At 30.3% G+C, this 27,139-nt stretch overlaps 6 protein-coding genes across 19 annotated transcripts in view; 3 read left to right on the forward strand and 3 right to left on the reverse strand.

Moving 5' to 3' along the window:
- The window catches only part of LOC108910788 (WD repeat-containing protein 7), a 29,315-nt gene extending 21,068 nt beyond the window's left edge, over nucleotides 1-8,247 (reverse strand). For 3 of the 6 annotated variants that reach the window (XM_018715503.2, XM_023454781.1, XM_023454778.1), the window contains exons 1-7: nucleotides 8,157-8,247; nucleotides 7,695-7,836; nucleotides 6,924-7,134; nucleotides 6,708-6,851; nucleotides 6,187-6,415; nucleotides 5,897-6,029; nucleotides 5,187-5,216 (exon numbers count right to left, since the gene is read on the reverse strand). In XM_018715503.2, the coding sequence (XP_018571019.1) occupies nucleotides 5,187-5,216; nucleotides 5,897-6,029; nucleotides 6,187-6,415; nucleotides 6,708-6,851; nucleotides 6,924-7,134; nucleotides 7,695-7,831 (884 nt within the window). In that variant the 5' untranslated portion in view covers nucleotides 7,832-7,836; nucleotides 8,157-8,247. The remainder of the gene's footprint in view (nucleotides 1-5,186; nucleotides 5,217-5,896; nucleotides 6,030-6,186; nucleotides 6,416-6,707; nucleotides 6,852-6,923; nucleotides 7,135-7,694; nucleotides 7,837-8,156) is intronic. The other 3 variants (XM_018715504.1, XM_023454779.1, XM_023454780.1) reach the window with 1 other exon arrangement.
- A 342-nt stretch (nucleotides 8,248-8,589) lies between these two features.
- On the forward strand, nucleotides 8,590-10,239 carry LOC108910765 (dnaJ homolog subfamily C member 21; the record flags this gene model as incomplete). Its single annotated transcript, XM_018715473.1, has 1 exon — nucleotides 8,590-10,239. A coding segment is annotated over exon 1 (1,524 nt), but the record flags the coding sequence as incomplete, so codon positions are not given.
- A 115-nt stretch (nucleotides 10,240-10,354) lies between these two features.
- On the forward strand, nucleotides 10,355-14,912 carry LOC108910790 (methyltransferase-like 26). Of its 4 annotated transcripts, none has more exons than XM_018715508.2 (4): nucleotides 10,355-10,701; nucleotides 11,743-11,928; nucleotides 13,845-13,894; nucleotides 14,003-14,912. In XM_018715508.2, the coding sequence occupies exons 2-4, from the start codon at nucleotides 11,923-11,925 to the stop codon at nucleotides 14,619-14,621; spliced, it is 675 nt and encodes a 224-aa protein (XP_018571024.1). In that variant the 5' UTR covers nucleotides 10,355-10,701; nucleotides 11,743-11,922; the 3' UTR covers nucleotides 14,622-14,912. The 4 variants fall into 4 exon arrangements, with proteins under 4 accessions (XP_018571024.1, XP_018571025.1, XP_018571027.1 ...); XM_018715509.2 differs by having other exon boundaries at nucleotides 10,355-10,550; XM_018715510.2 differs by having other exon boundaries at nucleotides 10,430-10,485.
- On the reverse strand, nucleotides 14,135-20,665 carry LOC108910791 (LHFPL tetraspan subfamily member 2a protein). 2 transcript variants are annotated; one of them, XM_018715513.1, is made up of 6 exons: nucleotides 20,545-20,665; nucleotides 20,140-20,344; nucleotides 17,198-17,536; nucleotides 17,026-17,136; nucleotides 15,071-15,332; nucleotides 14,135-14,226 (listed from the first exon to the last, which is right to left on the reverse strand). In XM_018715513.1, exons 3-5 carry the CDS (start codon nucleotides 17,493-17,495, stop codon nucleotides 15,076-15,078), a joined length of 666 nt encoding a protein of 221 aa, XP_018571029.1. In that variant the 5' UTR covers nucleotides 17,496-17,536; nucleotides 20,140-20,344; nucleotides 20,545-20,665; the 3' UTR covers nucleotides 14,135-14,226; nucleotides 15,071-15,075. The 2 variants fall into 2 exon arrangements, with proteins under 2 accessions (XP_018571029.1, XP_018571028.1); XM_018715512.1 differs by lacking the exon at nucleotides 20,140-20,344.
- On the forward strand, nucleotides 20,364-21,881 carry LOC108910792 (putative gamma-glutamylcyclotransferase CG2811). 5 transcript variants are annotated; one of them, XR_001964472.1, is made up of 4 exons: nucleotides 20,364-20,547; nucleotides 20,960-21,176; nucleotides 21,237-21,606; nucleotides 21,670-21,881. XR_001964472.1 is itself a non-coding variant. In XM_018715516.1 (4 exons), exons 2-4 carry the CDS (start codon nucleotides 20,987-20,989, stop codon nucleotides 21,695-21,697), a joined length of 468 nt encoding a protein of 155 aa, XP_018571032.1. In that variant the 5' UTR covers nucleotides 20,364-20,547; nucleotides 20,960-20,986; the 3' UTR covers nucleotides 21,698-21,881. The 5 variants fall into 5 exon arrangements, 4 of the variants coding, with proteins under 4 accessions (XP_018571032.1, XP_018571031.1, XP_018571030.1 ...); XM_018715516.1 differs by having other exon boundaries at nucleotides 21,237-21,486; XM_018715515.1 differs by having other exon boundaries at nucleotides 20,945-21,176; nucleotides 21,237-21,881.
- Nucleotides 21,882-24,222: 2,341 nt separating this feature from the next.
- Nucleotides 24,223-26,485, reverse strand: LOC108910748 (protein CDV3 homolog). Its single transcript, XM_018715452.1, has 3 exons — nucleotides 26,202-26,485; nucleotides 25,723-26,117; nucleotides 24,223-24,842 (listed from the first exon to the last, which is right to left on the reverse strand). Exons 1-3 carry the CDS (start codon nucleotides 26,373-26,375, stop codon nucleotides 24,698-24,700), a joined length of 714 nt encoding a protein of 237 aa, XP_018570968.1. The 5' UTR covers nucleotides 26,376-26,485; the 3' UTR covers nucleotides 24,223-24,697.
- Between the last annotated feature and the right edge of the window lie 654 nt (nucleotides 26,486-27,139).

Below are 27,139 nucleotides of genomic sequence, written 5' to 3' on the forward strand. Positions count from 1 at the left end.
CGAAATACAAATAAAACGAGAGGTTGATCAATCCGATTGGATAATTTGAAACGAAGAAAAATCGAAAAATTTAGGGGTTTTTTTTAAATTCATTACTCTGCTATTTCTTAAGTTGTACAGCTGACCCTGTGCTCAAAAGTAGTGAATTATAATGTACTTTAAGTGTGCACAAAGCAAGGGCTGTCGGACTATTAGTTTTGGCACAATTACAATTTGAATTTTTTGTAGCACTATTTTGCAAAACTTCTGGATGCGTTGGTGGTGGTCCGATTTTAATTTTTCAGTCGGATTTTAAAAGTAGAAGTATAATATCACAAAATGTATATTCTAATTTTCCGATAAAATAATGTGAAATAGATGAAAAATTCCTCCAAACATGCTAAAAAACGGCTGAGCGCGCGTACACGGTCGAGTAGTGGAGGATGGTCAAGGGAGTCTTTGTAGCATTCAAATTGTTTCACTAGTTTAGGTTTTATAAGCAAAAAATTAAAAATATGTTTTTTTGCATACAAATGTTTATAAAAAAATTCATTAATGGTAAATTGGAGTAAGAAACATATAAGCATATATCTACAGACTGTCTTTTACGTTTGCTACTAGTATTTTTGTCACAAAATCACTGATTTAATGCTTTATTCATTGGCCTATATCACATCAGGTGGATTAATATGTAGTTTACCCAAATTAAGACAATAAATGTCATTGACACTGAGATTCACAAACTAAACACAGTGCTTTAAATAATTTTTGTTAAAAACTTTTTAATGTAATTTTAAAAAATATTTCAAATTATCAAATAGTAATTATTTTTATTCATTGTTTATTAGGTATGTTTTATAAAAAAGAGAGTATAGTTATTATTTAATTTAAATTAGTTTTACTTGACTACTCTTATACCAGTATTGACTAATATTTAATTTAACCGCGCAAAAAAATAATAATTATTTAAAAATACCTTAAATTTGATTTTATTTTTGGCATTTTGTCATCATAGACATCAAAAAATACTCTGACTATAACATAAAAAAGCAATCTGTTTTTATAAATTACTTTCCATTGCAGTTTCGCTTTCCGAGAACAAGAATTTAAGTACAGTTTTAAAAACGAATAACTCCACCATTTATTCATTAAAAAAAAATCATAGTAATTTGGGACAGATACTACTGCTATAAACTGATCCCCACTTAAAGTTACACCCTGTGCATATAAATATTCATTTTATTCAGTATTTTTTAATTTCTTTCGTGTCATGCAAAAGAATGTTATAGGGATTATATATTTAAAGAAATGGTGGAATTTTGTGAAAGCTCAATAAAAATTATCCAAAAGTGATTTGATCTCGTACTAACTTATGTACAAGGCAAAGAGTACAGGGCGAAAATATATATTAGAAATATGAAAACGTATATCAGTACTGAAAAAAAAAAAAATTTTTTAAATAAAACCAAAATTAAAAATTAATTTGAGCCGTTTTCATATTTCATTTTATAACAAAATATAAATTATAAATAGTATAGTTGTAAACTACCCTGCACATTTATGTACATGTAATTATTTTACTGATTTCTTTCATATAAAGATGGAATAACTTGCCATAGAAATAAAATTTAAAAAAATCTATTTACTTGAGATCCAAAGATTTTCAATTTTTAATATGATAAAAATAGAAAAATTTGTTTAGTAGTTCAAACGGAACTTATATTTGAGATAAAGTTCATCAACTAATCATTATCACAGCAGTATAAGATTAAATACTCAAACAAATTATTTTTAACTGTTGTCTTTGAAATGTCCAATAGAAGTGACCTGCATTGAATAATTATTATTAATGTATGCAAAATTTATTAACCTTCACTTTTTAGTAAAAAAAAGCAATGCAATGGAACTTCTCACCATACTTTTTAGTTCCTCTTGCAAATTTTTTATTTGACATGTATAAAATCAGCAAAATAATCAGTAATTAAACTAAGCAAGTACATACACACGACACCATAACAGAAATTTTTAATAGGAAATTCTTATATATTTTTAACATCTAAAGAAAAAAAAATAACAAGTGATACTATAAAAAATTTCTACTGTGGGTAAAGAATAGAAGCAAACTGATGAGAGCTATAGATTAAAGGAAAAACGTTGCACGATAATTGCAGAAAAATATACCATGCCACAGCAACAAAAACTATAAACCATAAAACCAAATATTTGTGCAGTGTACAGATATCCTGCATATACTAAATCCGTATGAATAATTTAATTTATAATTTAAGTAAATCTACAAAATGGAAAAAGTGATAATATGTATTTGAGAAGATAATATTTACAGACGTAAAACCAAATATTGTTACTAGCTTGAATAAATTTTTAACCAGACTAAACTTTAAATCCTATAAATTATATGTAATAAAATTTAGTACTGTTTTTAACAAAATAATTTTTTAATAATCTCCAATTAAGAAGCTACAATTTCATGTCTATAACTTTTTTAGTATCTGACCAATTTAATTCAATTTTTTTTCCAAAATATGTCCCATCTCAAGTTTAATTTTAACAAGAATGTATGCGTCCTCAAGTACAAGACCACATGAAAAATAAAATTAACTCATTTTTTATTTCAACAAATGTTCAGAATTACACAAAAGAACAGTATTTCAAAATTGGTTGAATTTAAAAAGGCAAATATATTCATCAGAAATAATTTTAAAAAATTTATGAATATTTTTTATTTTGAAAGGTATGTTCAAGACATAAAATATATAATTACAAAAAATCAAAAAATCTGGGTAATTCTGAAGTTAATAAAATTTTTCAATAAAAAATGCATAACACGAGTTTTGGATTTTTTCATGTTTGCAAAAAACTGAACTAAACCAGACAAAAAACTGAAAAAGTGTGCAGCAAACATTCTGTAAACAATCCATGTTTAAATAATTTGTTGTACAGGCTGTTACAAATTCGCTTCTAACTACAGGGATCTCGAAAACGGTAAGAGATGCAAACTAGCTTAAATGAGGGCAAATTGCGTAATTCGGGGACCAACATTATGCCTCTAAAAAATCAAGGCTAACATGATTAGTTTTCGAAATATTTGAAATAAAAAAACGATTTTGGAAATCCGTTTTTGTTTCATTTCAGCCTTGTTTGAGGTGATATTGAAAAAAGAAAAACACTTTCTCATGGCCACTTTTTGCCCTCTATCGAATGGCATAAACAATTTTTATATGTAACGTTTCGTCTCTCCAGGACCATCATCAACTTCATTTTTTTAAATAAGACCCTAGAAATTTTATTACATTTTTTGCAAGCCTTCATGACCCCCAATCCTGTACTACCTCAGCCCAAACCAGATCCGGACGTTTTGTCTCGAAAAATTTATCTTCAGTGTATTCGTTCCAAATTTATCTAAATTTTTTATTTAGATTTCTTTGTTTATTGAATTATCGTACACTGTAAGTGTCGTTATACCCTGTCAAATCCATCTAGTTATTCAAACTATTACCACATATACGAATAAAACATTATTAGGGTTTTATTCCGTGTCCATAGTTATTTCTAGGTTTCTCGAGTGCTCAAAATTCAAACAAATTCCGATCTATTTCTTTCAGGATATTAATACAAATACATCTGACATGCTCTTTCACAGTTGCAGTTGCAGATATAATAAATTCTGATAATATTACGCTGATCTTCATTTTCAACCTTAGCCAAAACGAAATGTTTTTGAACATTTACTGAAATTTTTTAAAGAATAATATTCATTGGCGTTTTGGTTGTTCATATGCATTTTTAAGAATTAATTTGTCATAATAAAATTAAAATTGTAATAATGTTTTAATTTTGAAGCAATAACTTATTGAGTTATTTATGTATGACCAAGTGATGGTAATAGTTAATAATAATAAATGTTTTATTGAAACGTGTGGTGGTAATAGTTTAAATAACTAGATGGATTTCACAGGGTCTAACGACACTTACAGTGTACAATAATTCAATAAACAAAGAAATCTAAATAAAAAATTTAGAAAAATTTGGAACGAATACACTGAAGATAAATTTTTCGAGACAAAACGTTCGAATCTGGTTCGGGCTGAGGTAGTACAGTATTGGGGGTCATGAAGGCTTGCAAAAAATGTAATAAAATTTCTAGGGTCTTATTTAAAAAAATGAAGTTGATGATGGTCCTGGAGAGACGAAACGTTACATATAAAAATTTATTATACCCTTCGATAGAGGGCAAAAAATGGCCATTAGAAAGTGTGCTTCTTTTTTCAATGTCACCTCAAACAAGGCTGAAATGAAACAAAAACGGATTTCCAAAATTTCTTTTTCGAATATTTCGAAAACTAATCATGTTAGCCCTGACTTTTTAGAGGCATAATGTTGGTCCCCTGATTACGCAACTTTGCCCCTATTTAAGCTACTTCGTATTTCTTACCGTTTCCGAGGTCCCTGTAGTGAGAAGCGAATTTGTGACAGCCTTTATTCATAACCTTATAGAGAAAAAAGGAATTTTAGTACATGCAAGGAATTAAAAAATAAGCAATGTTGCTAGTATTTACCTTTTAAGCATTAAATGAATTAACTTCATAAAATTATTACGAAAATTATATAAAACAAAGTTAAAATTGGAAACTAATAATTTAGATTCACTTTGTAGCGTGTATTTGCATTTGGTATTAAATATTTGTCTAATTCAATACTTATTAGAAGTAATAGTAAAGTAATAGCACAAATTCCTACAAAAATTTTAAATACCTATACTTATAAGTCGTTAAAATGTTAGTTGTGAAAAGGTAAATACTGATTAAAAAACTTCCTTACTCTTATCCGTGTCTAAAAGTTAAAAAGTCAAAGATTTTTAACTGTAATAATCACTTAGATATGTAAGAGTTTGGGAAAGATAATGGACAGTTGTAACAAATAAATAATTAATAATAATTTTAGAAAAAATAAATCAATTTAAACCAAAATATTACTGTAAAATTTACACTTGTAAATGACCATAGTAAAATAATTAATTAAAACTGAATTGAATGAATTAAAGTATCTTAAAAAAACGATAATGAATATTATTTTTGTGCGAAACGTAACTTTCCCTTTTTAAGTAGATTCTATACAAATTGAACAGTAAAGAAGTTTTTCTGCCTAAAGCAAATAATAATCCCACATAAATATAGTGACTTTCTAACCTATTATTAATATTCTTGCCACGTAGTTTGCTGTTGTCCAGGTGAAATAAAAAAAAATGTATTAATACAACTGGCTAATGGCAGGTGCATTTTAAATAAAACCAAATGGAACTTAAATTGCAAAACTATTAAAAAAAAGTTATTATCTTTTTCTGGTAGAACAATAAAACTGTCTTAATAATTACGAGCTGACGAAAGGTGCAGGGTGTATTTTTTTTCGGTCTCATTTAATCTCACTTTAAATGGGCACAATCCAAAATATGACGTTACTTTTTAATAAAATCATCAGTACCTACGGCACTGAAGAATATATAACAATTCTCAATCTGTTCATTGAATAAAAAAAAGTTGTTTTATATTGTTAAATTGATGTTCAAATTGCAAACAAAGCTAATTTATAATCAAGGTCATATGTATTAGAAATTAGCAGGCAACGATGACATTTATTGTTCAAACTGGGGCAATGTCGAGGCAAACGTTTTAGTTAATATTATTTTAATTGACTGAAAAACACCCTACACCAATTTTTTGTTCCATGTGACAGTGCAGGATCATAAAAACTTGTTCACAAAGCAAGAACCATATAAAACACCCAAAACCCCCTTGAAAAAAAAAAAAACCAAAACCGTATCCAAATTTAAAACAGTATTTTTACTATCCTACACCAGAATATTCAGATTTATTAGTATTACGTATTATACAAGCCTTACTTAGCGGGTAACTTATAAAGGTAACCTTTTCCGGCATCTGACCACATTATTATTCGGTCGATAGCTAGAAAGTCTCCAGCCATCCATCTCTCACCTCTGGGCGCCAAATAGGAACATAAAACACTAAAATCACCTGTAAGACGTAACATTCTTACTAAATTGTAACTGTCTTCAAATCAGGAAAACATTTCATAATAATATATTGCGCTAATTAATATCTGTACTGTAATAAAACTTTTACGATACTCGTCGTACAATTTAATGCTTTAAATTATCGAAGTTTATATTACCTGCATCGTATATTTGCCAATACTTGGTACAAACAACTAAAACCGTTCGTTGATTATACGAACAACACTGTAAGCATACAGCGTTCAATGTTCTGATTTGTTTGCTCTCATTTTCGTATATGGGCTCTGAATGTTTATTCTCGTGCCCCAGTAACGTCCAAACTTTGACCATTCCTGTTGTGGTCAACGCTAAGACCACATCGTCTTTACGTTTCGTAGGTCTCAAAACCTATGAAAAATGGGGATGTAGGCGCAGTTACATTATTTAAACTATATTTTACATTTATTTAAATCCGTTTCACATTTACCCTGTTTTTGTTCTAATTTACTGGCGAATTTCTGGAGATTTTTAGTGAGTTTATTTATTTAGTTACATTCTATCAGCTAATTTATCTTAAATTTTAAAATAGTATCAAAAACAAAGTCAATTGTGCCAATTCCTTGCAAAATTTGTCAGAAGTTGGTAAACATTAAATAGGTTGTCTACCATATACATTAACTATATGCGTTTATTTACTTACATGAAGAGCACTTATCCAATCAGGGTTCTGTTTGGAGGATAATACAAATAAGACTTCTAAACTAAATGGGTCCATGACTATTATCTCTGGATAGTATCCATTACAGAATAATCTAACATCCTCGCAAGTACACATGAGATAAGCCTAAAAGAAATAAAAGTACTTGTTACTAGAGCTTTGCAGTAGATGAATATCTTTTTTTTTACAAGTAAATACCTGCATATTTGTGTGAACTTGCTGTAATTTAACTGCCTCTCTACATTTACCATCGACCAAATCCCAAGTACACATTTCACCTGCTTCAGAACTGGACACTATATAGTTATTATCTTGTACTATGGAGGCTTTAGATATACATAATATAGGAGCTGTATGACCTACTAGTAAACATCTTGGGGTCATTTGGAGTGTTTCGGGATCAACTTGCCTAAAAAATTATTAGGTACTCTATATGACTTGATTGTATCATTAAACAGCCTAAGAGAGAATAATTTATATGTGTATTAAGGAATTTTCTTTCAATTTAGGTAGACAGTACTCGTATTAGTAAGTAGAAAGTTAAGTTGATTTAGAATCAGGTTTGTACAAATACTTTAACTTCTATTAACTCTTCAACCTAATAAAACATAAATTTTTAGCGCTATTAACTTTTTCTGTTAAGTGAACAACTTGAATAAAAAAAAACCTAGAAATATCTTCAAAATCTATAAATTTCATACATTAATCATTTAAAAAATATTTATATAACCTGAATTAATGAATGTTAAGATGGGCCAGCAACGTAGACAATTTTTTTTTTAAATTCCTAATATTTACAGCATATATCATTGGTTTTGCAAATAATATTAAAATCTTTTAAAATCAAAGTAAAATATGTTAATTGTTGTACATTTTATGAAAATCAGTCAATAAATTTATGAGACAAGTATTGATTTGTTGCTCAAATGGTACAATGTAATAAACTAACACAAATTAACAAAAACTCACCATAAACATATCTGACCGTCATAACATCCTGTAGCCAAAGTTTTTTGATCTTTTGAAAGATAAATGCACGATATACAGTGTGTTGGGGCACATTTGCCCCAAAGCACAACTGGTACCACAAGACTAGTGCCTGGCATTTTGTCTAAAATAAATAAATTAATTAGTACTATGTTTTACAATGAAAAACATTTTATTACAAGTTCAATGGAACAAATTAGTGTCAATTATTGTTTTGCTTATAAAAGTCACATGATATAACATATATTAAGAGTCAAAATAATTTGAAACCATTCTAATTGATCTAATTAATAGAAAGTAACAAATTATATTACGCATAGTGGTTTAAACTGGTACAATAACATAAATATAAAAAAAATTGATGTCACAAGATGATAATTAACCACACTTTTCACTTGATAAAAATTTGCATTCACTACATATTTCATAAATATAACGCCTTACATTTTGTTTCCGAGTCTACAAGAGGACGGATTACTTTTACAATTATATTTTTGTATAATTTTTAGATCTGTAATTCGCCATTTTATCCAACGATCAGCTGTTTGACATTTATTTGCTATTTGGTGTTTGGTGAAAAAGTACAAGTGCACGAAAACCCTAAATTCCTAAATAACTAAAAATTAATAGCGTTTCCGAGTGAAGTGAACTAATGCGATATCTAAGCTCCACTCGGGTGTAGCAGTTGGAGCACTCCTGGACTATTATTAATCGTTTCAGTGCAAGGGAGTGTGATATAAGTGAACGATCTTCAAGTTCTTAATATATTTCAGAAGAATGCATCTCATATTTGTTTTATGTTGGTATTAATATTTTTTTCTATCTGTCAATTGTGTTAACCATAGAATTGGAAATAACCTAAAGAAAAAGGAAAAAAGAGAGACATTCAAAATTTGGTTATGTACAAATCTATGGTGTGAAATAACGTTCTCAAAAATAACATTATATTTGTGATTAAAGCATATACGTTTTATCTGTCGTATATCAGTGAGAATAAATAAATATGAAGTGTCATTATGAAGTATTGGACGTCTCTAAAGACGCTTCTGATTCTGATGTAAAGACAGCTTATAGGAAATTAGCCTTAAAGTGGCATCCCGATAAGAATTTAGAAAATCCTGAGCTTGCCAAGGAACAATTTCAACTTGTACAACAAGCTTATGAAGTACTAAGCGATCGTCAGGAGAGAGCATGGTATGACAACCATAGAGAACAAATTTTACGTGGTTCAAATTCTGAATTCGAAGATAAAAGTTTAGATGTGTTTCACTACTTTAATACCTCATGTTTTAAGGGATACGAAGATGACAAGAAAGGGTTTTATGCAATATATAGAAATGTTTTTGAAAGTATTGCAAAAGAAGATATGGAATTTATGCAAGACAAAGAAGAATTTTGTGAAGTACCTAGTTTTGGGAATTCCCAAACTGATTATCAGAAAGTGTCAGAATTTTATAACTATTGGTTAAATTATACTACAAAAAAAAGTTATGTGTGGTTAGATCCGTATGATATAACTTCAACTAAAGATAGAAGATATGTTAAATTAGTAGAAAAAGAAAACAAAAAAGTCAGGCAAAAGGCTAGGAAAGAACGCAATGAAGAAGTCAGGAATCTAGTAGCATTCGTAAAAAAGAGGGATAAACGTGTCCAGGCCCAAAAAAAAATACAAGAACAAAAATCATTGGAAAACAAAAAGAAAAGGGAACTATTAAGTAAGCAGAAGAGATTGGAAAGGCAGCAAGAATTAAATGAATCTGGCAGTCAACCAGAGTGGTCCAAATTTGATAATTTTAAATCCGAATTAGAAGAAATAGAGAAAAATCTTGTTGAACAATTTGGAGAAGAATTTTCAAATTCTGAAGATGAAGAGGAAGAAAACGATCTTAGTAGTCTTTACTGTGTAGCCTGCAACAAAATCTTTAAAACGGTGAATGCATTCGAAAATCATGAATTTAGCAAAAAACATAAGGAAAATATAGTTGCACTAAAAGAACTTATGTTAAACGAAAATGATTGTGATGAAGAACTTGAAGATACAGAGTGTATCGAATCAGAAACAAATCATGAAGACATCTTAGATGACGATGTTAGTGAAAATAATATTGAAATGGAAGATGTTATACAAACTAAATCAAAAAAGAAGAAGAAATCTCGGAACGTTCTTCCAGTTGATCTACAGGAAACACATAATGACGTAGATAAAGTTATTCCAGAGCAAATCGAATCTGAAGAAAACTTGGGTATCGTCCCGGATAAAAAACACAAAAAGAAGAACAAAAGAAACAGTAATAAAATGAAGTCAGACATTAATGAAAAAAGTTCTGAACCTGAAAACACAGTGCAAGCCAATAAAAAAAATAGAGATAAGAAAATGAAAAAAGAAATTGAACGTAACGTATTAGATATTGATACTGATCATAATTGTATTACCTGTAAGTCTAGTTTTCCTTCGAAAAATAAATTATTTGATCATTTGAAGAAAACTGGACACGGTGTATATATACCTTCAAATGTAAAAAATAAAAAGAAAATTGTAAAAGAAAAGTAAATGAAGTTGTATTTATATTATTTATTTGTTGACAATATACACTTTTATGTTGCTATTTTTTTTATTTCATATACAAAAAATGAAAAAAGGTAAAAAGGCTTTGGTGTTCAATGTACAGCATTTCAAATGGGGATTGGCAACACTGGAAGAATTCGACATTGATTTTTTTAGTTTACCAAATGTCAAAGCTGTAGTACTGTTATGTTATGACCTAAATATCTTGTCAGTATTCTCATAAAATGCATTAATTTACCTTGCCATAAATATTGGCTAAAGTTAAATGCTTGGTGAGGCAGTTGCACGTTTTATTCACCCTCGAGGCTTGTGCCTGTAATAATATCACAAAATGAATAATTCCTCTACGTCATAATTTTAAGACGAACAGTTAAATTTTATGCCTCCCACACAAAACCAATAGTGTCTCCAATTATATTTTAGGTATTATATCCACTAATTACATTTCTCTTCTTATACGTTTAAAATCACATTATTACAGTGGATAAAAGTAATGACTGAAAAACAATTTTAACTGAATGAAGAACCACTTTAAAGAAACTAAACAATTCGTTTTTAACTAAATATTTGTGCTGAATTGATAATTATGTTTCTGCGATAATGTACATGTTATACGAGGTTTGATAAAAAAGTAACCGGAATTTTCAATTTTTTTCCCATCCCCTTCAAAGTACTATGCCAACATAGTTTCCAATTTAAAAAACACTAATGGAATGCCTGAATGCTGAATTCATTAGGTCTCGTCATGAGCACAGTGTGCGATTTTGCTTTCATCGTTTATTGTTGAAAAACGTCCTTCGAGTATCCTTTTGAGTTTGGGAAATAGGAAAAAGTCCTAGGGGTCATGACCAGATATTAGGGTGATTGTAGCATTACAACGGTGTTGTGTTTCACCAAGAACTGTTGGATACGCAGAGCGGTATGCGCCTGTATGTTGTGGTGCAAAATCCATGAATTGTCTCTTGTGTTCTTGTCATTTTCTCTTCATTGCCTGACATAAATAATTGTGCAAAACTTATAGATAGTACTTCTTTTTAACTGTACGACCAAGCGATAAAAATTCGTGATGAATTATTCCATTGTAGTTGAAGAAAACGGTTAGGACTTTCACATCTCTTGGCCTTTCTGAAAATATTTGTACCATTGATAAACTCATGGCTGTGACATAGTACCGTCGCCAAAGGCCTTCTTTAAGATTTTGAACACTTCGCTGCACTTAATTCTGTTTTAACAGAAAATATCAAATTCTGGTCTGACCACAAGAATCTCTAAAAAACACTGAGGTAAGTCTTATTCATTCGCTCGCGAAACACAAACTAAGCATGGCAGCTGCCTAAAAATTGACGATGCAACACACGCAATTTGAAAATTTCCGTAACTTTTTGATCAAACCTCGTACTGCTAGGGCAGAATTTTAGGTACATTATTTTTTATTGCTAACATTCATTTTATTTTTTGGTCAAGTGAATGCAAACTTAGTTATAAAAAAACAGAGAAAATTGAAGAATTTCAAGAATAGAACAGTGGCGACTAGTGAAAATTAATGCGGTCATATTTTGATAATGCAACGTAGAACACACACTGGTTTTTAGAAAATGATTTCTAGGCCCACAACCTTTTGAAGTAAACCCACTGTAATACTGGATGGCGGTAAGTGTGATGGTTGTAAATTAGAGTACTTTTTAATCCAATATAAACATTTATTTTCCTTTTCCTACCAGTTTCGGTTTTCTCCAATGATTGTCATTTTTTTTTTTACCTGACGATGGCAAGGAAAATAAATGTTAATACCGAATTGAAAAGGACTCTAATTTACAGTGAAGGCTCGTGAAAATTAAAGTGGTCACGAAGCATTGGACATATAGTTTTTTTAGAGGATGATATCTAGACCCATACAGAGGAACTTCACGACGAAAGAATTTTAAATGAAATTTGCAAAATAAAAAATTCAGAAAGGGGTTGCCGGCCTTCCGATATCAAGAAAGATTGCACATATAGGTATTTATTTGCAAAATATTTCATAAAATTTTTTCATAATCAACCTTTTTTAATTTTTTGCATACATTTTTCCTCATAATGATATATGTACATATATTTAAACTATAATTTGATAATTCTGTAACTAAGAAAAATTAAAATTTTGTACTTATCAGTTGATCAAGAAAAAAATATATTGTAAATACATGTGTAAGATCTCAAGAGCAGCCACCCCTATTTTAATTTTTTTTTCGTAAATTTCATCAGAAATTTTTTCGTCATAAAAGTTTTCTGTGTGCTTCATGAAAATATGACCACTTTATCACTGCTAATTTACCCCATTACTTCTACATAAACTTCATGATGAAAAAATACATTTCTGTTTTTTATTTTTAAATTTTCAAAAAAATTATTTAATGTTAATGGGGCATTCCACGCCAAATCGACCACATTGAAAAAATGTATATGAAAGAAATAATTGAAAGTGGTAAACATGAAAAAAATTTCAATTTCTTTTTTAAAGATAAGAAAAAATAAAAGATCGTTTTGAATAATTTTTTTGTATTTTTTTTGAAAACTACATCCAAAAACAAAGAAAATGAAAAAAAAGTTATTTTGTCCATTTTTGCACGAACAGTGGGTTTTAAAAAAAGACTTGAACTCAAATAAATCATTTTGTAACCATCCTCTTTTGACTGAAATTGTCACAATCTGCATAGAATAAATTTTTTCAATTTTGGGATTCTTGTATACATTTTCAAAAATTTTCAAAATGATATGTAAAATAAGCAAAATTAATTTTTTTTTTTCAATCAATAAAAATAGAAAACGAAAAAACGCCACTGAAAAAATTGAAGGATTTAAAATAAAAAATGTCAGTTCTTTATAAGAAAAAAAAATGTTCAGAGAAATTTTCGTTTTTTTTTGAAAATTGAAAAAAAAACTGAAGATAGGTCCAGATAATTTTGATCTATTTTTTTTTCAAAAAGTACATATAAAAACAAAAATTAAAAAGAAACGTCCTGATAACTCAATTTTTGAAAATGTTATGGTTATTTAAAAAAAAGCTAAAAATTCATAACATTTTTGAGTTGGGTGAAAAAATTTGAAAAAATTCTCAGAGGTTTTCAATAGGGTAGATAACAATAAAAGCGTTTCAAACAAATCAAAAGGGGTCAGTGTTAAAAGTGGTCGATTTGGCGTGGAATGCCCCTTAAATATTGGTATCAAATCAAATTTTAAATAGTGAAAAAAATTTAATTTCTTAAGTAATAAAAAAAAAATACCTCAGAAATCATTGTTTCGTTACCAAAATATGACTAATTTTCAACCGGCCGTCACTGGAACAGAATTTGCTGAGAGTTCCGTAACGAAAACTGAAGTTTTTCCAAGGAAAATAAAAGAATAATTTTTTAAACACATTTTTAATAAACACGTAAAATATAAATATAAAAAGTGCATAAATATGTTCAATATAAAATATTTTTAAGACAAATTAAAGCTTAATTCTAGATATAAGTACATAACGTTAAATATTTGGTATGTTTTGATACAACGAAGGTATACAATTATGACAAATTTTGTTCCAGATGCTGTGGATGAAAGAATTTTTTTCAACTTGTAATTTTTTAAAAATGAGGTAAGTTTTACATTTTTTAATAAAAATATCTAAATCAACGTTCCATTTGGAAGAAAAAATTAACTTTGGTCCCTTACTTGCTGAATTAATCGAGGCACTTTTTTCCAGTAACAAAATAGTTTACCCATCAGCGGAGAGTAATAAAGGTCCCATCCTCGAGGTTCTGCACAAGCATATGGCTAAAAATATAGACGGACAAGTGTTGGAAATAGCATCAGGAACCGGCCAGCATATATCATATTTCGCTGCACACTTTCCACGGTTAACATTTCAACCATCAGAGTACGACACATCATTATTCAATAGTATTAAAGCATACGCCAACGAAACACCTACAAAAAACGTTAAGGATCCCATTAGAATTAATGTTACAGATGACTGGACAACATGGGGTGTTCCCAATGACTTCGATTACGTTATTAATATAAATATGATTCATGTCACCCCCTTCCCGTGTACCCTTGCATTGTTTAAAAATGTTTGTGAAGTATTAAAAATGAAAGGCTTGCTCATTATGTATGGACCTTACGCTAATAACGGAGTTTTAGAACCCCAATCGAATCGAGACTTTGATAAAAATATAAGAGCTTCAAATCCGGATTGGGGCGTACGAGACATACAAGATTTAATGAGAGTTGCTGATCCACATGGAATAAAGATTATAAAGATTTATGACCTGCCCTCTAATAACAAGTGTCTCGTATGGAAAAAGTATGACAAATTTTGAAGTATTAAAACGTTTTTTTCTTAAGAGAAACTGAAAATGCGATGAAATTTTCAAATGATCTTGTTACTCTAACAAAACAAATTTTGCTTAGAGTCAAATTAAGTTATAACCATTTCGAGACTAAAAATTAAAATGTATTCTCTTTGATATGTATTGTTTACTTCACTTAAAAAACCTAAGAAAGATAATGGATAAAATCATGTAATTTCTTCATGTCCTACATAAATCTTTTAATGTATTAGCCGTAATTAAAGCCTGTTATTAAAGAATCTAACAAGATTTTGCTCGACTTCCTTTTACCCTACTATTTAATTTTTCACATACGAATATTTCGTAGAATTTTTTTCCAAAACCAAATTTATATTGCCCGTTATAAATATCTCTAGATAGATTCAGAAGTTGGTTAATATTTTTTCATACCGAAAGAAAGGGAGCATAATAATACTTACAGCACTTAGGTAAGACAAATAAGAGTTTGACCCTCGTATATCTTATCTTGGACCTTGTCGCTGCTGGTAGATTTTTCAGCGGGTAAAGACAGACATGCACAAATAAAAGTTAGAACTGTACCAATGATTGCTAACCAGAGTCCGATGCCTATGGAACAATCGGACATGTAGAATGGTGACGCGTCTCTTCCGCACAATTTTTGGACCCTATTGCTTCCCCAAGCCATTGGATGCAACATCACTCCAATTATGTAACATATACCTACAAATGTACAAGGTGTTCAGTAAATATATGGCAAAAATTCAAGGTGTGATTCCTTGGGTTATTTTAAGCAATTTTGTCCTTTGATGATATTCGGAGGAAAGCCGCTTTGTTTTAAAGATCAAGGCAATGCAAGTTTCTTAGATTTCTCAAATTTTCCTAATTTTCCATTGGAATGACTTCAAATGACCTGACAGGAAAAAATCCGTGATTAAAGTCCAGGGACATTATTCCCATAATTTTCTGACTTATTATAAAACTTGGAAAAAAAAAAGATCTTTTGTTAGAAAACTATAGAGCAGTCATTGTTCCTCTTACCTTTTCAATGGTATTTGAATTTGCTTGCTTAGACCTTTTCACGATACACATTCTTTTTATGAAGAAGCCATAAGATTCATCGATGTGAGTGACTGCCCTATCGATATTTTCTATGATCTTAGCAGAGCGTTTTCATTGCACTAATCGTGATAATTTGCTCAGCAAACTTTAAGATTATGGCATAAAAGGTGTTTCGTTATATTGGTTGATAAGCTTTATAAAATTTCAAGGACATATCAGTCCAATTAGCCAGTCACGCACAATTCCAACCCAACATTCAATGAAAACTGATGTTGAAAGCGATCTTCGTGTACCTCATGTGGGTTTTGTTTTGTTCCTTATTGCATTTCTCGAGAAATTTCCCTCATTGATAAAAAGAATCGACAACATTCATTGAGGAATTTGAAGAAATACAAGTGGAGGAAAATTGGAAGGAATAATTCCCTGAACGTGTTAAATGTGGTGTGGGTACATTAGCTACTACCCCAAAATTTTCCCAAACAGTTTCATTACTAACATTGAAAGCAATTTCTCTAGTATCTGTATTTATTTGTTTTTTGTTATTCCTACTCTCATTAGCCATCCTGGTTCTCCATTTTGGTTAAATGTGCCTTTTTCATGGGACACTGATGATGAGTACTTAGAAGGTTTTTCTATCAGGAACATGACAGATCGTTCAAAATACAACCTACATAACTGTGGATTTCACTGACAAAAGTTTAACTATCAAATCTCTGTGTTTAGTATTCGAAATGTTAAAAACAAAAATTACTTACAAATATTTTTGTACTAGGTAGATCCAATGCACTACGTCTTAGTTTTCTTTATTAAAAATATCAATATTGATTTTGTCTAAAATTTTTTATCAATACAAAGTGTCTTTCTGGATATCATTAAAGGGCATAATATTCTTAACCTAAGGATTCGCCATTTGAATTAAAAGTAAAACCCCGTATTAGTTCAAAAAGCTCTGTTCTTGAAAATGAAAGAGGTTTTTAAAAATTTACAAAGGTTTATAAGCCATGCAATGACTGGAAATATAAAACTCAATATTTCCTTCAGTAATAAGGTGATAAGATTTAGAAAAAAAACATTAGAAAAAACAAAACAATCTTAAGTTTGCAAAGGAAATTGAAATTATAAAAAAAAATGATTACAATGATTTTATAGTTTGATGATGAATTTGCGGTTAGCTGATATTACTGTATGGCGATTTTACCTAAAATATTTTCCTTTCCCCTCTGCTACTTCTTATTGGTGGTGCGATCCTAACACATTTTAGGTAAAATCACCACCATCAATTAGATTCTCATGCACAGAAATTGAGAGCTGAGTGTAATATTTTGCATGCACAAATATGTACTGTCATAAATACCGGCAGCAGCTTGGGCAGTCCCAGAAATGGTGAATATGCTCTTTTTAAATATGCTTTGAAAGCAACAGCTCAAAAGTCCCATACACACCGTTAGGGACATTATGGTTAAACCTGCAATGTTTTGAAATGAATAAAACAATTCCAAAATCGATTTCCTTTCAAAAGTAGTTACCTAAGCCCAAAAATACTATGGCCGCCTTCCACACATTTGGAAAGATATGAGAATCAGTAGCAAAACCTCTTGTCGATAAAAGAGTACACACTGGGTAATTGAAATCTATCGGTTTGCTGCATTTCGCATAAACCCCAACACTAGGCTGATACGTAACAGTTTCATTCCCAAATGTTATGGTTTCTGAAGAAGCTATGATCCAGGAAGGGCTTAATAATGCGCATAACATTGATAATGTAGAGAAAAGGCTTAAGAGCACCCATATCAAGCTTCTTGCAGTTACTATTAAATACCACATAGCTTACGGTGTCCGCATCAAGAAACTTCTAAATTAAGCATCTAAAAGAGATCATTTAAATTAATGCAAACATATATAGAGTGACCCGTTTCAAACCTGAACACCCTGACAAAAGTTGCATTTATTAATGATAATGATAATGATTTCGGTCGGATTTTGTTTAAAAGGTAGAACACCAAAAGTTCCACTTTTCAACAAATTTCATATTTTATTTTCACTAATAACGGCCATTAAATTTAAATAAATATATTCTGAATACGCCTCTGTATTCAGCACCCTCTTAGATGGGTATGTAAGAAAAAATCATAAAAATCTACAAGTTTTTAATTTGTGCTTTTTGCAAAAGCAAAATTTTTTACAATGACATTTTATAAAATTAAAAATATGTTTTCCTCTTTTTTTTGACTTCCTCCATAAACACACTGTGGTATTTGCATATACACCCCTACAGAAAAGAAAAATATAGGGTGTTAACACGACAATATGTCAAAAATAAGGGATGGTTTCCCTCATTCAAATTTAAAAATATTTTAAGCAGCCCTCATTTTGGAGAAACAAGGGGGAAAGTTAAAAAAGTATACTGAGGCAAAGGGAAGATGTGAATAAGACAGATCTATTATAAAATTAAGTTAACTAAATGATTATAAATTTATCTAAACCCATATAATTATCACAAATTGTTAATTTGTACAAAAACAGAACAGCCTAATAGAAAAGTAAATAAGTCCTGAACAATAAAATTTGAATTTTGATAATGCCAAAAACGTGTCATTTTATTTATGTATTGTGCAAAATTTTATTTCAATATCTTCATTTGCTCAAAGATATTTAGAGATATTAATTCTTTTTAACTTTTAACACCTTACATTTCAAAAAAAAAGGCTTAGTGGGCAATTGTTTCCATAAGAAAATATTCTTATATTTGGATGAGGAAAATGATCCTCCCTTTTGACCAGTTTTTATGTTACATCTTGTATATCAATTTCATCATTTTTTTTTTAATAAACTTCCTGCAACTTATCTAATCAGTGGTTTTACAAGCTACCCTATAATCTAACAACAATAAACATGGACTTTATAACTTTGACTAAAACATGAGTACACACATTTCTATTATTCATTTATTATTATTGTGATAAAATCCATGGTCTACTATAAATAAAATATTTTTAAATTCATTCAGGTGTCAATTTTGACAGGTTTGAAATAAGAAGTTTCATTCATTGTCAGCATTTATTAGTTGTTCATATATAATTTATATTTTTATTATTATAAAATAAACTTGGGGCAAGCAGATATAGTGTTAAAAAACAAATACATTTTTACACAAAATTTGTCCAGATAAATAAATATGACTGCTTCACAACTGATGTTATTACCTGAGAAAGATTATCTTGAAGATGCAGAAGTAGTTTGTTACAAAAACATCTTAAATATTGACACTGCAGTAATAGAATCTTTAAAAGAACGCCTTGATCGGATATCTGTTTTGAAGTATATACAAAAACGAGTCTTTTACTATTTACAGTTACTATTTAAACATTTTATTCTTTTAGTTATATGCACATAAAATAAATTTACTCATTATCATCATTCATTTTGCAGATTAGAATTTTGCAATTTGACTGAACATCAGATTGAGATATTAGCTAATCTTTTGGTGAAAAATCATTCAATATCAGAAGTAAGCATGAATGGGAATCCCAATAGGGAGCAAAACTTTAATTTTCTACTACACGGCACAAATATACTTGCTTTATCCTTAAAATTCTGCTCTATAAACAGTAAGGGAATTGAGAAAATTTCAAATGAATTGTATTACCCTTTCGAAAGCCGTTTGCTTCACTTGAACTTGGCAAGTAATTTAATATGTAATCAAGGAATCGAACACGTTGAACGTTTCTTAAGAATAAACAGAACATTAATATCGCTTAATTTGGCCGATAACAAAATTTATGACATTGGATGCATACATCTGATGTTAACATTACAACAATTTTCTCTTAATGAGGAAGAAATGATAATAAGAAGGAGGATCAGATTTGAAATTTTAAGAAAAAATGTACGTATGCTTTTGAATTGGACACCCCAAAAATGTATTTTTATTTGAATTTATTGCAGATGAATTTTACCAACGACCTTTTGAAAAACGACACTAGTTTACGATCTTCCAAGAGACTTACGTCTAAAGGTTAGAATAAAGACGTGCAAAACTGCAAATATATTTAAATACGTTTATATCTTTGGTTTAGTTAATCTTTGTGGATAATGTAGTATTTAATGAACCAACCAAAGCCCAGCAACAAAAAAATATGAGTCAGACAACAAAATATACTTATAAAATTTTGTATTCAAGAACTAAAAAGATATTTGTTCATTGAAATGTTACACTGTCTCATTTCTGTGGTGTGTTTTATGTTTATAATGTACTTTATGCTTTAGGATCATCTTTAATTTCTCAAACAAATATTACTGCAGATAAGATCAAAAACAATTCTGCAAAATTCAGTTTATTGAACCATCCATTTATATGGGACCAACATGAAGAAAAAGAAGTAGACGATATCTACTGCCAAGGAAATGATACACTGATAAATTTAAACTTATCTTGTTTGTTACAAAAAAAATAGTTAATTTGACTTACCAAAATTAATTCATTTCAGATAACAAAATAACGCGCGAAGGTTTAAACTGTATGATTGTCATGCTACATTATCAAATAAATAATTACGGTTGTGATAGAGGCATATCACGTATTTCTACAGAAGGAAACGACTTTCAACGCTGCCACAATATACTTAATAAGTTGAAAGAACTCATAGGAGCCAAAACGAGAAGATATATCACTACTGAAAATAAGAAGAAGAATCACTTAAATTTAAGAAAAAGATCTTGACTTTTATTATTATCACATATACGACTTTGCGTACATTATATAAATTGGTTTTAAACTTTTGCGCCGATTGTTAGTAAACTGTCAAAGAGAGCAAGTGAAAGTCAACCTGTTGCAAAATATAACTTGTGTTAAATTATATTTCTATTTTCTTACCTGGTGAGTATTTTCAAAATATAATAAATTATTGGTATTTAATATATACAACTACCACATTTTTCACTACACCACACCCCACACCACATACATAGGTATTGTGTATTGTCGTTTGTCGTTCGTTTCGTTGTTGTTACTAAAAAAACGATAGGGGCGCTAGCTGCAAAAAACGTACACACGTAAGGCACAGGGCCGTGTTTTAGCGGTTTGGCCCCACATATAGAATTTATTAAATATTTATTAACTTTGTTTTAGTTAAAATTTTTATAATTCAAAATTTAAAGTGCTAATTTAGGTATATACTCAGGTGCTTATTCGAAACCATAGTAACTTTGAAATATCACAATTTTCATATTTCACTCAGAATATTTGGAAAATAAGAAAACCTAATTCAAAGTAGCTATTCTGTTATTAGCAAATATTTTTGTCATATTAATCTGAAATGGCTGCACCATCTATATTACACAAAGTTTTTGTATATGGTACGCTAAAAAGAGGAGAGCCAAATCATCAGTGGTTTTCGATGGATCAAGAGGGGCATTACAAATATCTTTATGATGCCAAAACTGTAGAAAAGTTCCCTTTAATTATTGGGACTAAATATAACATTCCTTTCATATTATACAGTCCAGGTGTGTACTTAATATTAAGTTAATTTGACAATACATTTTTTTTTAATTTTATTTTCTTAGGAAACGGTAATCACGTTCAAGGGGAGGTATATCAAATAGATAATAAAGTGTTAGCAAAACTCGATACATTAGAAGATCATCCTAATTATTATATTAGGGATTTATATGACGTGGAGTCTTTAAATGAAACCAGAGAAAAAACTAAAGCGTGGATATATGTAATAAAAAATTTTAAAAAAGATTTACTGAATCAGCCTTTTTATGAAAGCTACAGTAACTCGGGAAGCCATGGAAAGAGATATATGGAAAGGTATTTACGAAATGATACAACCGATCACAAATCCACAATACTGTCGAATACTGAGAAGTAAAAAATTGTTTCTCAAAATTTTTGTCGGAATTTGGTGCGGCATGAAATCACAATAAAAAGGTTTAAACTACAATTAAGCAAATGTTTTTAAAGTCAATAATATATTTTTGATTTTTTTTTTAGTGAAGATTCAAGTTTGGATGATCTTTGAAATCGGAAAATAATGTAACACATGTCCGTAAATTTGTCAAATGTAGTTTAATATTGAATATTTTTTTATATGTATATACGTCTACACTTTATTGAAGAATGTACCTACTTTATAATTTAACATTTATTACATTATTATAATCTTGCATAGGTAATTTAATTATGTAATCAAATTATGAATGAGAAAAATTGAGAGTATAAAGAAAAAATATAAAATTATGAACTTACCTATTATGTTTACATATTAATCAAAAAAAGAAAGATACATTTTCAAATATATACAAATTTTTTATAATTAATAGATAATTATTATAAGAAAATAATGATATATTATATCACATTACAAAAATGTTTATCTTTTGATATACAGAGTGTTTTTTTCCTTACATAGCTGCATTTTGCAGAATATTTTTGACAGTAGAGGAATTTGTATTGTGTTAAAAATTTTTCAGTTTTATGAGCATAGTGGAAAGTGCTGCGTGGAGACTGCCACTATGCTGATCTTTTTTAATGGCAAGGTAGGTAACAAGTTTTTCCAAGAATTTAACAGCATATTATGAGACAAAAAGTAAAGTGAAGAGCTTAAATTGTTGTAGGCCTGGAAGCCAAGACCTAAATAATGAAAATTTCCCCACGAAACTTGATTAAATATGAAGTATAATATTTATACTAACAGGTTACCACCCTCATTGGTCGGGGGATGGACAGCGCACGTTTCTATTGTAAGAAGAAACTCTGTTCTAGAAACAATGACATAACTGATTTATTTGCTGCGCAATTTACAAAATTATATCAAATGATATATGAGAGTTTTGATCCAAATTTACTTTGCATTTGCAGTCTCGTATGAGTCTTTACTCATCTACCGTGCAGTCTTTGTGAAGTAAAACCTGAGTCTTAGCCTCAGTAATAGCTAGCCTAGTCCTAGCCAAATCTAGTGTAACAGAGTCTTCAGTCACTCTGCAACATTCAGTGCTCATAAACAAAAGCGTTTTTTTTGGGTTTTCAGTTTGTATAAATGTTCATGTAATTTTTTCCAAATTAAACATTCGGCCACCTCGATCTAAATTACATACTTAGTTCACATTTATGTCCAGTTCGTTTCAACCAAACATTTCTGTTAGCAAATTTGTGACGTTCGTTATTGTATAGTCTGTTTTGTTCCCTATGAAGGACTCTACGCTTGTAAATATTTATTAATTATCCTACATTTATTATTACCTTATTGTCGTTTTATATTTATTATATTCATTTATATTTATTCTGCATGCTTATCTTATTAGTATTGATTGAAAAAAAATTTTGAATGTCCAGGGGAATCCTACAAATTCAGTTTTGTAAAGAAAATCAAAAAGATCAATTCGAAAATGACTTAAAAATACGGAATTGCGTGGCACTGGAAACTGGCACACTGTAAAACCTGACCGTGCGCAAGCATGCAGTCCGCGACCGGCACGGACAAAAAAATTGAAAGAATTTCTTTCCCATGAAATAAATAAAATTTTATAACACATATTTTATATCAGCAAATTAAACTGCTTTTGCCGCTATTATTATTAATTAATAAAATTAATTTGTGGCATCTGTTCAAAATGTTGTCAACCGACATGTAACACAATTGGACCCGTCTTACCCAGTTCTACGAGCTAACAGAAATGTTGTCTTGCTTCACCATTAATTAAAATGATATCCATCATCTTGACACTTGAAAAACTAATGTAAACACTATCACATAAACTTTAATACTAAAATCGAACTTGAGTATTCGGAATCGCCTTCAGGCCACATGGAGAGAGCGCATTGCATATAGTGTACAACAGGATTGATGCTAGAGACTGCAGTAGCCCAGCGATGTAAGGGTTATAAATACTACAACTTCAATAATTTTTTCTCAGAAACTAAGGGTTTTATAATTTTTTTTTTGATATTGACAATACAAATTTTTTTGGATAATTCGTGAATCACCCTGTATCTTTAACCTTATTCGTTATCAAAAAGTTCACTCATAGTAAAAAAATCCATCAAACCGACGAGTAATTTGTAACAATATATAAAAAATTACTAATATATTTTTCTTATAAAACCTATATTTTGAATTTTAGAAATGGACACCTACGGCCAAAATCAAATAGTTATATCAGAATAATCGTTTAAACAGGTAATTAATTCGTAACTAAAGTGTCAAAATGTTTTGATTTAAAATAACAGGGAGCCTGGCTCCATGAAAATGAAACTCTGTACAACAAATTTTCATTATTTTTTGATAATCTACCTGTTCCTAAAGTTCGTTCGACAAAAATCGAATCACCTTGTATAAGAGTATAACACATTTTAGGACGACTGCAGGTGCCTAAAACATTTTTTACAAGCACTCTGCTTAAATTTGTATTGCTTCCGATTCTTTTACACTGAAATTGCACAAAGAATGAATCTCGGTACGACCAAGAGCGAAAAACTATAACCTCGCTTTCAATGGTGCCATCAGGTCCTATAAAGATGTAAGTCTGGTCAAAAAAATTAAAAACGTAATGGAAATAACACTTTATTTTATAAAAGTCATTATAATATGTTTTTAAAAGAAGTTACGGTTTATGGTGTAGCCAAAGTTTATTTTGCTTTTTTCTAACGTTCCGAGATAATTAAATAAAAAAAATATGTAACAGAAATTTTTGATATCAACAAAAACTAATATATAGGAGATAACACATTTTACTTAATTACTTAACATTAATTTCAGGATTGTTGAAGATATTAGACGTTATGAATAACTTGATTTATATTATCAAACTGTCACAAACTATCAAATTAAAACTATCAACATAGAAAGGTATTAAAAAAAAATTAATTTAGTTATATTTTCCATAATAAAATACGCAGCACCTCCATACTATTAATCTCATAAAAAACGGTTTGACAACTACTTGATAGCATAAATCAAGTGGAATAGTTCCTCCATGGCCATCACTTAGTACAAACATGTCCTTAGATGACAAGGAAAACACTAGCTGTCATTGCTCAGAGTGTTGTAGCGATTGCCAAGATTTAGTTTGGGACCCTGCGAAGAATGGTATTTAGACTGCTCGGCCTGTCGGTACGATGTAGACCGGCTATGTTGCACTACTTCAAAAGACCCTTCGCTACGATTCCTATAATAAATTTATTTTAGTTCTGTAGACACACAAGACTTTCAAGACATTCAAGATATATACGTTTTTCATTTTTGTCTGTTTTCAGTTTTCAAGTAGAATCCACCGGCACATGTGACATTTTTAATAATATATATAGTGTATATTTCATGTCTGATTGATTTGAAAGGCTATTTTCCGTAGAATACAGAAATCAAGAAATATGTGGGGTTTTATGTAAAAAAATGTAAGTTACAACCTAAAAACTGAAAGTAAAGAAAAACATCATGACACCATTGGATTCTACCCAAAAAAATTGTATAAAGAAATCAATTATTTTCATAAACAAAACAGTTAGGTACACGACATCACTGAAAATGGCTAAAAATGAAAGTCCATGTGTCTTAAATGAATCAAGATATAGGAATCTAAAATAATTTTTAGCCTACTCTATACAATGAAATTAAACAAATCCTGAAAAAGTAAAGTCTGGTGTATTCAATAAAAGAAAATAAGGAAAAAAGAATTCAAAAATTCAGAAGGGTATTTAGGGAAGTTCCTTGAACAAAACAAAATCAGGCATTCAAAATAAGGTTGTAATTTATCTCCCGGATGTTCAAAGAAAATAATTAGATTATTTCATACCTTGCTTCATTTATGAACATTAAAATTATAAAATATCACAGGATGGTAAATAATGGAAAACCCAAAAATAAACAAAATCAATAATTCCAACTAGTTCTGTCTGCACAAGCTTCACAGACACTATTGTAAAGATATTTACCAACATATAGATATTTTTTAATGCCTGTTGTTTATCGAAGCCAAATGTTAATATTAATCACAAATAAATTTTATAAATATCACAAAAATCCTTGAATTAACAAAAATTACTACTTACTTTTTATGTTCGCCAGTTTTCGAGAGAGTGGGGAAGTATTCTTCATTATGTATGTCCGGCGCAGCTTTTGACTTGAGACGACTAGTTTGGATTTGCGGTTGTCCAGAGCTACGTAAACTAGGAGGTACATATGCTCCTTTAACGACATTGGAAGGTGGTTCAACTTTCTTCTCCTCTTTTTTTGGTTCCTCCTGAACTTCATTTGGATCGATTCGTTTCCATGGTCCTACTTTCTTTTCAATATCTTGACCTGATTCGTCTTCTTGTTGTTGTTCAGTATATGTTTCTTTTGGATCTGTATTACCTTCTGTATTCGATGCAAGAGTTAGATTGCCAATTTTTAATCCCGAATAATCTTTTTTCTCCTCTTCAAAGTCCTTCCACTCATCTTGTTCCTGGAAAAAAATTATGCAATATGGCCACTTAACCTCCTTCAATCGTTTTACATGATTTTGAATAATATCAATAAATAAACCTACATGAACTGGAGCAGTACTATCTTCGCCTTCTGGAACGCGTTCTTTTTTTACTTTTTCAATTTTCTTTGCACTATCTTCCAATTTCTTTGCAACTTCATCTGTTGTCGAAAATTTTTTGGTGGTTTTTGACTTTTTACGATCTTTCTTTGCAAAAAAATCATCTAGATCGGCCATTTTTATGTAAGTAGTAAAAAATTAAACACAATAGATTAATTTGGCAAATTTAATTCTGGAAAAACACACTTTCAATATGCACAACCGGACCAAAAAAATTGACAGATCCGGTTTCTATTTTATCGGTTGAGAATTTCGATAACGTCTATTTCATAGATGAAGACAGATATATCTCTCGCGCAAAGTGCACGCTCCTTTTGAGCCGTGAAGGTAAAACGTATACAATTGAACATATATAAATAAAATTAACCGCGCCATTATTCCATGGCTAGAAATTGGCCTCAATGATTTGGGATCGAGGGGGATTATCCCTCTTTATCCTGCCTCATCTCGTGTAGGCCTGGACAGCCTTCGTAGGTGGGCCCCATCCGTCGTCTACCCCGACCGCAAATGCGGCCGGTGTAGGCGCTTTGTGGGACCTCCTTTTGTCCTGGCTGGGCCCCGCCGGCTAGGGCCCTTTCTTCTGGCGCTCTTCTTGCTTCGCCGGCTCGTCTGTGTAAACCCCGGGGGTAGTGTCATGTTTATGTGTGGTATGGTTGGGTAGGGTAGTGCGGCTATGCAGCCTGGGATGCGCTTTGCTAAGGTGGCCCTTAGGCTAGCGCGGGAGGGGAGGGTTAAGGAGGGTATGGGGGGTGTGTGTGTGTGTGTGTGTGTGTGTCGTTGTCTTCGTTTCTTGATCCTGGCTGTCTCTGAAACAGAAAAGGTTAGCGGGCAGGGGGGGGGTCATTGGGGTGGTCACCCAGGGTCAAAAAGTTGGTGTCTAG

The sequence above is a fragment of the Anoplophora glabripennis genome, unplaced genomic scaffold, assembly GCF_000390285.2.
Source record: "Anoplophora glabripennis isolate ALB-LARVAE unplaced genomic scaffold, Agla_2.0 scaffold402, whole genome shotgun sequence".
NCBI lineage: Eukaryota > Metazoa > Arthropoda > Insecta > Coleoptera > Cerambycidae > Anoplophora > Anoplophora glabripennis.